Here is a 13134-nt window from a genome sequence, read left to right on the forward strand (position 1 = left end):
GAAGCAAAACGCTCAGGACAAAGAAGAACTCCGGTGCTCCAAGTGTTTCAACCTAGAACACCTAAAATGATCAAAACCGGCTCGAATCCTTCAAGAAAACAAAAACGAATTGGACGGATGAGTAGCTCTCGAGTGTGTGGTCGCGTGGGTACCACATACGCATCTCGGCTTTGCTTGTAGTGGCGGGAACCAAGGGGAAAAGGGAGAGCTAGAGAGAGAGAGGTGGGAGAGTGAGAGTGGGGGCTCCTCTGTGGTGTGGCCGGTTGGAGAGAGAGAGAGAGGAGCACCTGGGGAGTGGGGGAGGAGTGAGAGAGAGGGTGGGCTGCCCTTTTGAGTGAGAGAGAGATATTTTCCTCATGTGGGCCCCACAAGTTAGAGAAAAAGTCCGATTTTTCTTCTAATTCAATTCTCTCTCCTATTTTCTTTCCGCTCACTTCATTAATCCAAATTGAGCTGTTATTGTACTCCAAAAATCCCGAAATTTTTTGTGTCACGATTTAATTCCTTAGGGGCATCTGATCACATAACTGCAGCTCAAATTCCAATCAGGCGATCGAAAGCGATCCAAATTCGAATATGACTCAAATGGCACGTGTTTAGGATTAAACATGCAGTTACAGATTTCGGGACGTGACTGAGCTTGTAGGTGACCTTACTTATTCTTTCCAAAACTCTGAATGGTCCATAAAACTTTGAGTGCAGCTTTAGTGATCTATGAATTCTTAATGAAGTGTGTCAATATGGCGTAACTTCAAGTATACCATATCACCAACTGAAAATTCTCTTACTTGTCTGTTTTTAGCAGCTTGGTTTTTATTCTCATCTGTGCCTTCTGAAGGTTATCCCTGATTACTTGAGTTGCCAATTGTCTGTTTTGCAGAATAGCTCTTGTATTATCATTTGGGCAGTCAGGCAATACAACTTCAGCTACCATTGGTGGAGGAAACCCATATAGTGCTTGAAAAGGTGTCATGTGGAGTGAAGTATGATAAGATGTGTTGTACCACCATTCTGCCAAAGAAATCCAATTGGTCCATCTGTTTGGGCTTGCAAAGCACATACATCTTAAGTAATTTTCTAAACATTGATTTATCCATTCTGTCTGGCCATCAGTTTCAAGATGATAAGATGTGCTAAATCTGAGTTTAACTCCTAACGCCTTGAACAATTGTTGCCACAAGTCACTAGAAAAATTCTATCTCTATCAGAGACAATAACTGTGGGTAATCCATGTAATTTGAACACATTGTCAATGAATAGAGTTACTATATCTTAAACAGTATATGGATGATTCAGTGTAATGAAATGAGCAAACTTTGTAAACCTGTCAACAACCACCATGATTACATCCTTACCCTGAGATTTTGGTAGGCCTTCAATGAAATCCATAGAGATGTGTGTCCATGCCATTTCAGGTACAGGTAGGGATTGCAGTAGTCCTGGATATGGTTTATTTTCAGATTTGTTTTTCTGGCATACTGCACATTCTTTAACATACTGCTTTACTTCTTGGTTCATGTGAGGCCAATAGAATACCAATTTCAGTCGTTGGTAAGTTGCTCTTTCTCCTGAATGTCCCCCCCCCCCCCCACAAATCTGAATTATGAAATGAGTTCAAGAGTTTCTTTTTGAGATTCCTAGTATTACCAACCACTAACTTATCTTCATATCTCAAAATGCCATTTTGCAGTTTGTAATGAGGGACTGACGTTGGATCAATGTTGAGCCTAGCAATGCGATCAATACACTTGTCATCTTCTTCATAAGTTTCCAGTACTTCATCGACCCAAACTGGAACAGCTTCTGTTAATGCCATCAGCTGTTGTGTGTGTGTATTGTTCTAGAGATGGTGTCAGTAGCTTTATTTTCTCTTCCTTTTTTATATTCAACCTTGTAGTCATAACTGAGCAGCTTAATCAGAATTTTGTGTTGTATTCCTCTCACCAGTCTTTGATCTTGTATGTACTTTAGATTTTGTTGGTTAGTTCTAATAAGCAATGAAGAGCTTGCAAAATAATGTTTTCATTTCTTCAATGCTTCCAATGTTGCTATTGCTTCCTTCTCATATGTTGACAGTGCAGCTGACATTGGTCCTAATGTTTTATTCAAGTAAGAAATTGGTCTGTTGTCTTACATTAAAACTGCTCCTATGCCATGACCACTTGCATCTGCCTCCAAAATGAAGGGTTTGCTGAAATTTGGTAGTGCTACTACTGGAGCAGTAGTCATGATTGTTTTCAGCTGCTAGAAAGCTAGTTCTTGATTTTGACCCCATTCAAAGGAATTCTTCTTCAAAGAATAAAACAATGGTCTGCAAATGATGCCATACCCTTTTATGAATCTTCTGTAGTATCCAGCAAGTCCCAAAAATCCCCCTAATTTTGAAATATTTCTAGGTGTTGGCCAGCTCTTGATTGCATCTACCTAGACTAGATCAGTTGCCACTCCTTCCATACTTATGACATGGCCCAAATATTCCACTTGAGTCTGGCTAAAAGTGCATTTACTAAGCTTTGCATAGAGATTGTGCTGTCTCAGTATGCCAAATACTATCTCCAAGTGCATTTTATGATCCTCCATAGTTGCACTATATATGAGGATATCATCAAAGAAGACAAGTGCAAATTTCCTCAAAATTCCAGACAACATATTATTCATTAAGTCTTGAAATGTCGCTGGAGCATTTGTGAGACCAAATGGCATTACTACAAATTCATAATGTCCCATATGTGTGCTGAAAACAGTCTTATATATGTCCTCTTCTTTCATTCTTATCTGGTGGTAACCAGATCTTAAATCGATCTTTGAAAATATCTTTGCTCCAAATAGTTCATCCAACATATCTTCTATGATTGGAATAGGATACTTGTTCTTTACCGTGTTGGAGTTGAGCTGTCTATAATCAACACACATTCTCCAAGTGCCATCTTTTTTCTTAACTAGAATCACAGGTGAAGAATAAGGACTCATGCTCGGTCTTATCATTTTTGACTTTAAGAGTTGTGCAATCAGTTGTTCCATAGCATCCGTTTGATGATGAGGTAATCTGTATGGTCTTTGATTGACAATTTTTGCCTCAGGTAGGAGTGGGATAGTATGGTCAATTTCTCTTGGTGGTGGTAACTACTTGGATTCAGCAAACACATCTGCATATTGTTCTAATACTGACGATAGTTCTGGAGGAATAGTTGAGGTAGATTCCCCTGTGTTAGATTCAGCATTGTTCAAGATCACCACTGCTCCCACTGACCTTTTCTTTAACATCTTATATAATTTCTGTGCTCCCACCAAGTGTTTATTATCTGGCAGTGTTTCATCTATGAAAGTAACTAGTTTCCTTTCATACTTTGTGATTGAGAATACCCTTGTCTGAAGATTAAATCCAATTGGACTGTGAGTATAAATCCAATCTGCCCCTAAAATTATGTCATATTCTTGTACTTCTAGTAGTCTAAAATATTAGACAAAATCATGAATATTTGCAGCCCAAGCAGGCAATATCACTGGACAGATCAGTTCCATTAGTAGCTGCTATTTTCACCTTAGTGACATTTACAATTTTGCAATGGGCCTTGACTACTAACTTTGCGTTGATGAAGGAAGCATCACTACCAGTGTCTATTAATGCTATAGCAGTTCTAGTACCCAATTTCACTTTCCATGCGAATGTAGTAGCTGCTGAGCTTGTTCCTTGGAGAGCATGCATAGATATCTGTAAGGTTGTTATCTCTTCTGTGCTTTCAGTTTTAGGAGTATCTTCTACTACTACTACCTCTTCTTTGCCATCTTCATTTTCCATTAGTATGACTAAGTAAAGTTGCTTCCCTTTACAAACTTTTGCATGACCAGACCCAAGGTTCCCTGCACTTGAAGCACTTGTCTGCTGCTCCCAATTCTTGTATATTGGGAATGCTTGTGTCATTTTGTTCTTTCTCCTTTGGCCAAGTCTTGATAGGTTTTGAGGGTGCATTGACTGTTAGAAACTTTTTGCTGAATGGTGATGCTTGTTCAAGTCTTTTTTGCCATCCAATAAGCTTCACTCAGATTCTGAGGTCTATGGAATTGGAGGTGGTTCTGGATATAATCCTTCAGACCCGAGACAAAACTGCAAATATAATAGTCATCATCTAGAGAAGGGCTATTTCTTCTCACCAAGCCCATAATTTCTTCAAACTTGTCTATGTATGCTGACACAGAACCAGTTTGCTTTAAATGATGAAATTGGCCAATTACTTCATATGCAGATATTTCATTGAATCTATCCCCCCACCATTCTATAGAAATGATGCCACGGCAAAGTGTGAGAATTACAGCCGGTTCCCCTCCACCAGAACTCAGCTCCGCCCTTTACATACATTACAACAATTTTGACTCTATCTTCATTAGGTACACCCACCATTTGAAAATATTTCTCTGCTTTCCTAATCCAACCATCTGGGTCTTCTCCTTCAAATTCAAGAAATGACAATTTTGGGCCTTTTGTGACTATCCTATGCTGCTATTACATATGTTGGTGGTAATCATGGGGATATTGAACATGTTGAGGCCTATTGTACTCAAAGGGATAATCTGCTTCTAAATAATTGTCAAATTATGATGGATCAGGTGGTGTATCATCATCATATACTGCCCAATTGCTATTTTCCTGGAAAGCTACTATTCTATTGTCTTTTCCAGTGTTCAATCTCATAGCAGACCAATTTTGTTGAGTGTGGTTGATTTCTCTAGTATTTTAGGCATGATATGTAAGCACAAGGTTCTGATTTGTAGTAAATTCCTTCTGAAATCTAGATGGACCAGCATCAACATTTGGAGGTTTAGGTACTTTTGAGATGGGTTAGGTGGGTAATTTTTTTGGGATGGACCATGAACATGAGATCCTCTATCAGATGGTGTGAGAGCTCTTGGGTGCCCTGCCACACGATTCAAATATCCCATGATCTGCTCAAAGTTCATCTGCATGGCGTGGTTGTGCTCCTCTTGCTTCTTCATGAACAGATCTAAAATCTTCCTCAATCCATCGACCTCTACCACTGTGGCAAAGGTGTTGTCATCGTCGTCACCACCATCTGCTGCCCTCGCCATCTGTGGAATTGGTTCAGAGATCCTTCCTCCCCAATCGCACCCACAGATAAGTCTACTGTCGCCAAGATCGAGAGATCGGCTCTGGAGATTTTACACAAGGACTTGCCTTGCAACCCTCGTTTGAATCTCGATCCACGCCGTCGCCACCACGGATCCAAATCGACAACAGATTAGGGATTTTACACAAGGATGAACCTTGAAACCTTCTCTGCAATCGATTTCACCGCTCACTTTGCTGAGAATCGATGGGCTCTGGTACCTTTGACAGGAGGTGCAAGAACGAACTAGAACACAAATCGAAACAGAAGAATTTTGAGGTGGAAATTCTGGTAGCTGTATTGATAAACTAGACCGGAAGATCCAAAAGATGATCCAAGAGGAACAACAACTACAGCTACTTTACTCTACAGAACTATTGTCTAGATTGTTCATCCTTATCCCTTATAGAATCTCCACCAGCCTTTTATGGTCCAAGGCTTAAACATGATTACAACAAATGAAGTTTAATTAGAACTAAACAACATGGTTTAGCGTCTGATAACATCAGGCACATGAATTAGGCGGCAAAGCAAGCGTGGAGTCATCTTGAGCCGTTGGATAGCTCACGTACATCCTCAGATGGACCGTTACGGTCCAAATTCCTAACAGGCGGGTGGTGCATGGGTGGGGGGTCGACCGAAGCACCGGCCACCCCCAAGGCGGAGCGAGCTCGACATGAAGCTGCTATCGCCGCGCTGGCGACGAAGTGAAGGCACCGAAGACTGGAGAAAAGAAAGCAGAAAGGCTTCATCGGGTGGGGATCGGGGATCCTCTGGGAGAGGTAGGGCGGCAGGAACGTGTCTAGGGCTACGGTTCCGGCAAGTCACCGGTGCGGGAGGCGGCGGCGGCGTGTGGGGTGCGGTGGCCTGGCGAAGAGGCTAGAGGACGGTGCGGAGGCGAGGTGCGAGTAGGGCGTGTTGGCTAGGGTGGGCTGCGCGGAGGCCACTGCAGAGGTCTACATCAGCGATGGGATCAGGAGGCGGTGGAGGGGCGGGTTCTTGGTGGATCGTCGGGGGTGGTGGGGGATGAGGATCCTGACCTAGTGTGTCATCATTGACACTTGAGCCGGATCCAAGTGTTAGCGACGAAGTCACCGTGACATCGACGTTAGGGATCCGGATCCAGTGGTGGGTGGGGTTTGTTTGCGCGTGGCTTTTTCTGGCTGATCAGTACACCGTAGTTTTTCGGTTTTTTGCCGGTTTTGTTCGAGGGGTGGGAGGGGAGGAGCGAACAACAGTTTTTACGGTTTTTTTACTAGGTGGAGTTGGAAGCAAGGTGGATAGCTGTACCATCAATTTATATTTTATGTAGTAGAAATTTATGATAGAAATATTTTTTGAGATAAATTGAATTGGAAATGTTTCTTGAAGAATTTAGAACTATGTCAAACGAACCCTAATAGAGCACGACAATGAAAAAGGGCAATAACTTAAAACAGAGTGAGAATATGTTGGGATAAGATTAACATTCTTGTTTTAAAAATATGTTTATGTTTTCAAGAGGTGCGGTTTTTTTTCTTGATGTTTCTTATAGAGAGGAGGAGCTGTTGTCCCTAATGTATTTGGCTTATGCTAAATTTGTGATGATTTCTCTTTCCCTATTGTTTCTTTTATTGATTTTGTAGTAACTGTGTGTCTTACTAGTTGCTATAATCTAGTGGTCTTGAATAGTCGATACTCCGTTGTTCCTTTTAATCTTCGACAATATACATTAGCATGTTGGTGAATTTTCACGGAGTGACATAATACAATCTATGGCCCTTTTTTGGGATACAATCTGGCCTTAAACAGTTGGCATTCTGCGTTCCAAGTATGTATTTTCTCTCTTGATTAGTCTGTAATGATATCACAAATCCACTAACCATTCTTCTTTTCTTCCGAACAACATAAAGCATGTAGATATTACAGTTTCGTGACAATGGACTTGATAATGATGCCTAAGCTTCACGTACTAATTTTACGGCGCATTTTCGCTATTGAGAGTGATACTTCATTGGGAACTTTGATCGTCAGTCTCCCTTTCTGACATTCTGATTTGGGATTCAAGTAAAGCATAATGAAACCCTATTGTTTATCCTTTCCTCTTTTGCAGAAGTAGTAGGAATTCTTTTAATCAACAAATTGGACTCACTTCATCGTGGATTCCATCTAGACTCGGTTCCGCGTATGTTATTTATTGTACAGTAGTTTCACTACCAAGATTTCATATATTTAAAAACTGGAGGGGAAAAAGGCATGAGCACTGCTAGTGCTAGATGTGGAGGCTTGGGAGCAAGAGGCACATCCGAATCATGAAAAGCATATTTATTGTACAGTAGTGCACGAACATTGCGTCTGCGTAACGTCTATTTTCAAACAAACATATTAGGATCTATTTTCCAGAAGCAAACAAAATACAGCAGAATGTAAGCAAGGCACGTACTATCAACGAATCAACAAATTTTGATCTGTAAAATTTCAATGCTTCCACGTTTTATCGCCATTGCTAGACAACAAAATGCTTCCACGACAACAGAAACTAACTACAGAAAACATATGTGATATGTACTTGGAAACATATGTGATACTCCTGCGTTTTTACTTTGGAAGATTCCCAATGGTGGAGCATAGTTAGTTCCATTCAGCGAACAAAAGATTTGGCATCGTGTTTTTATTTCTCCTCTTCCTTCTATTTTGTGTTAGTTCCTTGTTTCAGCTGCACCAGTTGAGTCCTCAAACTGTACTCTCTCATCTATGCCATTGGAAATTGTCAATGCATCAGTCGGATATTTTTTTGGCAAAGTCAGGGATAACATGCCAGACAAGGACAGTGAATGTATGCTTACTAAAGTTACAAGTGTCAATTTAGACCCATACCTGGAGGTTCTGTGCTTGGTACAGGAGATTTCCACACTCTTCTATCAACGCTCTTTCAGTGGCGACAACTTGGGAGAGGTTGGAGGCCACGTCATCAATGTTTTCAACCTACAAGAAAAGATCAAAAATATGTTGCATAAATATAACAAAAGAATGACCCCAAGGCTTGTCCTATTAGCAAAGTTTCCAGATAACTATTTCCTTCCTGTAGTTAGGGAGCTTTCTGTCGCACTAACAAAGATCAAGGTTATTTTATTTGAAATTAGCAATCAAGACTGAAATTGATTCTGGAATAACGCCTATAGTTAGGGAGCTTTCTGTTTCTTTCTTCCTGCAAATCTTATTTCTTCTGCTTTCTCAAATCCCCATTTATTATCAATTCATAGGTTTACTCAAATTTGTGGAGAATACTTCAGCTACCAAGAAGTTCTGGCTTTCCATGGAGAACAAATCAGCCAGGTTGTGAACACTGGAAGAGGCAGTAGACATGGTAGAACTGATTGTGATAAATGAATATTTCTTATAATTACATATGCCAAGGGGTCATCAATGTTTTGATGCATGTCCCTGTTGGGATGTACAATGCATCTCTTTTGAACTTTTCAATTGTTCAACAAATGAGCATGCAGTATTCAAATGTACCATTATCAATCTACTATCTTGAAAATCTTCAAACACAAACTTCATCAATATTAGTATAAACAATAAGAAGAAATTATAATGTTTATGAATTAAATTTGGTCTTTTCTATTCTTTCCCACATCGTTCTTAGAATTGGAACCTCGGACTTGGAAATTACATGGTGGTAAAGTTTGATAATCTCACCTGCTATTTTTTTATTAGTCATTTTATGATCATTAAAATAAATTATTTGAAAAGGTTCACTTGCTCTCCTACACCGTACTGAATTAGTGGATACATTTAAAAATGAGAGTTATTAAGCAAAATTCAAAAGCATCTTAATTATATAGCTAGGCATGACAGTTGTTTGATGGATATGCATTTCACAATCATCCTACGGTCTCACCTTTGGGAGGAAATTTCTGACACAAGGTGACAGTGGTTCAATCAGTTGCACTGCTGAGTTAAGAACTTCTGCGATCTCCCCACAGTTTGCCTGCAAAACATTTTCAGAAATACTTTTATAACATGATACTTGATCTGCATTATGCATAATGCAGGATTGACGCAACTCATGCATGGAACTGAATTAAATTGAAAACTTACCCTAATATTCCCAATGATCGGTAGTCGCAGTGACACATCATGCAGCGCTGTTGTTGCCCCTCTAAGACAACTTGAATGGTCCCTCTCAATTTCACCCCATTGATCCAAGTACAGAATCTGATAGTTTCACAAAAGCAATTTTAAAAAAATCAAGTTAGTTAATTGTTAGTGGTTCTTCACTAGAAGGCTGCAATTTGAAGGGAAGACAACAAAAGAAGAATGACCAAGGAGCAAATGTTTGCATAGTGACAACCATGCAACATAGCTCTTTCAGAATCAAACAGCGGAAATGTGGGTACATGTGCAAAATTTACAATGACTATATATCACTTGTACTATACATCTCAGTATAACAATCGAAGTCAAAGCATGATACCCACTTTCATACAAGCAACCTCACACAGTAATCATATATACACGACTTTGAAGAGCTTCATCCATACATTCTATACAGAGAAGCAAAATGGAAGGTACAACATAAATTATGTTTCTTAATATATATATCCCAAAATTGAGGAACCGAAGGTATACCAACTGAATTGAGGAAATTGGGGCCCTGCTAATAGTTTAAATAGAAGCATTTTCGCCTCAAAATTCAGCTGATTTAGTGAGATACTCCATATTTCACTTCCTTAGTGATGCTGTGTGGTGTCCTCCACAATACAAGTGTACAACTCCAAGCCCTCTATCAAACCGCAATACAAGTGTGTCCAACTCCAAGCCCCCTCACGTGAATCAAAGAATAAATTCATTCATGTGATACACCCGATTCTGTAGTCACACATTTTGCTTAGCACCAATTATTGCATACAACAATAATTCGAAATTTTCAGAATGCAAAAGTAGACCAATTTTGCCTTACCTGAGCAGTAACTACTGAGCATAATCTCTGCTCTCTCCTAATCCTTTCCACCTCCGCCCTCTTCTCGGCGACAGATTCCTGCAGTCCCGCGATCCCCCCGGCGAGCCCGCAGAGGGATTTCTTCACACCCAATAAAACCAAAAACAACAAATCATCAGCATCTTAATTCACACTTCATCAACCACAACGAGAAAGTCACCGCTGACGCACTAACAAACTCTTACCTCCGCAGCGGCAGTCATGGCCTTAGCCGCTGCCTCCGCCCGGGCGTTCAGGAACCTGTACTGGAAGTACCAGTTGTCCAGCAGGCGCAGTTGGTGCACGTCCTCCTGCTTCCCCACGATCTTCCTGCCCCCCACGACCGCCGCCTTCTTCAACTCTACTGCCTTCGCCCCTTGCGGCTGCGGTGGCCTTGCTGCTGCCGATGCCTTCCCCGCCGCCGCCGTTGAGATCGATAGGGCCGAGTTGAGCGAGCGGTAGCACAGCGGGTTGGATGCCCGCGCGGACCCGCCCGATTCCGGCACCGACGCCCGTAGCTCCGACGACAGGCGCCCGCTGCGGCAGGACGCCTGGCCGAGCAGCGGCGGGCTCTCGCACGGCGCGGCGGGGACCACTCCAAGCCCGTCGGCCACGGAGAAGTCGGTCACCGTGGACGCCGTGTCGGACGACGAGCAGCACGATGCGGCGTCGGAGTCCACCACAGCGGAGGCGGGGGTGGCGGTAGGGCAAGAGCCGGCGCGCGCGGGCGTCGGAAGGCGGGGGTATCCCCTCCGCACGGTGGACGCCGCCGGCCCGCTGGACGAGCGCGGGAGCGGACGTGGAGTCGCGGCGGGGACGGAGTCGGAGGCGGAGACGGCGGAGGAGTTAGAGCTGAACGACGCGCGCGGGTTATTGGTCCCCATTTCGTTGAACAGCTTCTGCACGGCCCGCCTGCGCGCGACCGTGCCGGTGGGAGGCGGAGGTGGAGGGGGGTGGTTCTCGTTGGCGAAGGGCGTGCCGGCTCGCTGGGTGCGGGCGCGCGGGGACGGGGTCGGGGAGCGGGACCGCGTGGAGGAGGAGGAGGCGGTGGAGAGGCGCGGGGTGGAGGGGACGGGCGTGGAGAGGTACCGGGAGCTGACTTCGCGCGCGCGGGGCCGCGGCCGGCGCCCCGTGGCCGGCGGAACGGGAGGCGGCGGCATGTCCGGGCGCGGAGAGGGCGGGGCGGCGGCGGCCATGGATGGGGATCGGATCGGAGCGGAGGAGGAGATGGAACGGAATTAGCCGTTGAGGAGAAGTGGGATGGATTTCAAGGGGAGACGGCCGCAACGGCTAGTTCGAGGAAAGGAGGAGGCATTAATACGGCCGCCAAGAAGAGGGCAACGGCACGCACGGAAGGCGGTTTGAGACCACTGACATGCGGGCCCGTCCGGTTTGTTTTTTGTGTTGCCGGCTCCTCTCATTTTCGAATTTTCTAGATTAATTATTGTTGGGGTTGTTGTTAAGGACCCAACGTTTCTATGGTTTCGCTGGTCTATGCTTATAGGTCCACGTCTTCTGAAGGTCACTTTTTGACTTTCACATTTTGGAGTAACTACCTTTCGGAGTCATGTCTCACGAAGGTCGCTTTCTAACTTTCAGACTTCGGAGTAACTATTTTTCGGAGCCATACCTTTCAAAGACTTCATCTCTTAGAGTCATGCCTCCTGAAGCCTCTATCTTCCGGAGCCATATCTCCCGAAGCCTCCATCTCTCAGAGTCATGCCTCCCCCTGGAGCCCCCGTCTCCGAGGCTTGGGTAGGTTTCCCAAATGCTACAGGGTAGGCCATCGGGTCCCAAGAAAGATCTATTAAGAGACGAACGCCGGTCATACTTTGCCTGCAAGGAAGTGACCGGCATTAATTAACTAGGCTAGTGGACACCGTCCTGACACCCCTGACATCACAGCGCCAGGCGTAATTGGCGACCAGCTCATCCCTCTGTGTAGGTGATATGCCCTAGATGCGATCACATATGCGGATTGGATCTGCATGTGAGATTTAATATGATTAAAAGTCTATTAGGCTTTAGAGTCATAATGAGCTTTAATGTAATTAAAAGTCTATTAGCGTACTCTATATAAGAGGAGGAAGAGCCATGGGCGCAAGAGTTGATCCCACAAAAAAAAACCCTGGCTACCACCTCTTCCCGAACTCCCTGCGAATCCCTAGACGGGCGCGCGGTGCTAGCACACTGGCGTACGGCGTTCCATCCATGTATGTATTGATATTGTAGAGACATTGCTACTATTGCGGTGCTAATCTTCTCAGCGTGAAGATCGCAGTGTTGTACATGCTCTGTGGTTGATAAGGTGATCAACTACTTCCTCTTCGTGATCGTGGACGTGATCGGGGACTTGATTGAGACCTCTCCATCGTGGTCGCTGCTTCCTCTACGTGGTCGAGGATCACACGACGACCACTCGGAGCTGGTCGAGGACTACTCGGATCTAGTCAAGGAGCGTGATAGACTTGCTTATAGCTAGTCGAAGAGTTGCCTCGACTACATTGACACGCACGATGTCGGATTGGTCTGCTCTAACTCTTCTTCCCCGCTGCACTGCACATCGAGTGGTAACGATCTATGATCTTCTACTTGCATGGTTCTCTGGTTGAACGTGGTAGACAAATTTTGATTTGCGCTAGCGTAGCCAACCCATTTCCCAACAATGGTATCAGAGCCATCCTGTGTAGTTTTTGATCTGGATCGATCACATATAAGAGATATGTGGTAGAAATAGATTGGATCTATTTTGTACGTGTGATCGGTTCATGTGATGGGTCGGTTGATGCACGATTCAGTGTTAATGGGATTAGATGAGGTGCGAATCGATGAAACCATATGACCAAAAGATTAGCTTGATCTCCCATCTAGCCGCATGTGCGACTTGCCCCTACCGACTGGAATCACCATCGAGGCTAACAGCGCGTGCAACTTCATGGTTGGAAGAACAACAGATCGAGGTTGTGTGTGTTGTCGTTGTTTCTTGAAAACCTCACGCGATGATCAATGTGATTGATCTAGTGGAAATTGAGGCATTGTGAATGACTC

The 13134-nt window shown here is 43.8% G+C and overlaps 1 protein-coding gene across 1 annotated transcript; it reads right to left on the reverse strand.

The window, feature by feature from the left end:
- Positions 1-7446: 7446 nt before the first annotated feature.
- LOC133896698 (protein ENDOSPERM DEFECTIVE 1-like) lies at positions 7447-11364 on the reverse strand. Its single transcript, XM_062337291.1, has 6 exons — positions 10293-11364; positions 10069-10188; positions 9207-9323; positions 9007-9096; positions 7980-8087; positions 7447-7854 (listed from the first exon to the last, which is right to left on the reverse strand). The coding sequence occupies exons 1-6, from the start codon at positions 11280-11282 to the stop codon at positions 7792-7794; spliced, it is 1488 nt and encodes a 495-aa protein (XP_062193275.1). The 5' UTR covers positions 11283-11364; the 3' UTR covers positions 7447-7791.
- Between the last annotated feature and the right edge of the window lie 1770 nt (positions 11365-13134).

Source organism: Phragmites australis, chromosome 17, assembly GCF_958298935.1.
Source record: "Phragmites australis chromosome 17, lpPhrAust1.1, whole genome shotgun sequence".
Lineage (NCBI taxonomy): Eukaryota > Viridiplantae > Streptophyta > Magnoliopsida > Poales > Poaceae > Phragmites > Phragmites australis.

Excerpts from the sequence above, each read along its gene's own strand:
- LOC133896698 (XM_062337291.1), bottom strand. The coding sequence starts at position 11,282 with ATGGCCGCCGCCGCCCCGCCCTCTCCGCGCCCGGACATGCCGCCGCCT. Across the intron at positions 10,189-10,292 it reads CCATGACTGCCGCTGCGGAG|AAATCCCTCTGCGGGCTCGC; the intron begins GTAAGAGTTTGT and ends TTGGGTGTGAAG. Across the intron at positions 9,097-9,206 it reads CGATCATTGGGAATATTAGG|GCAAACTGTGGGGAGATCGC; the intron begins GTAAGTTTTCAA and ends AATGTTTTGCAG.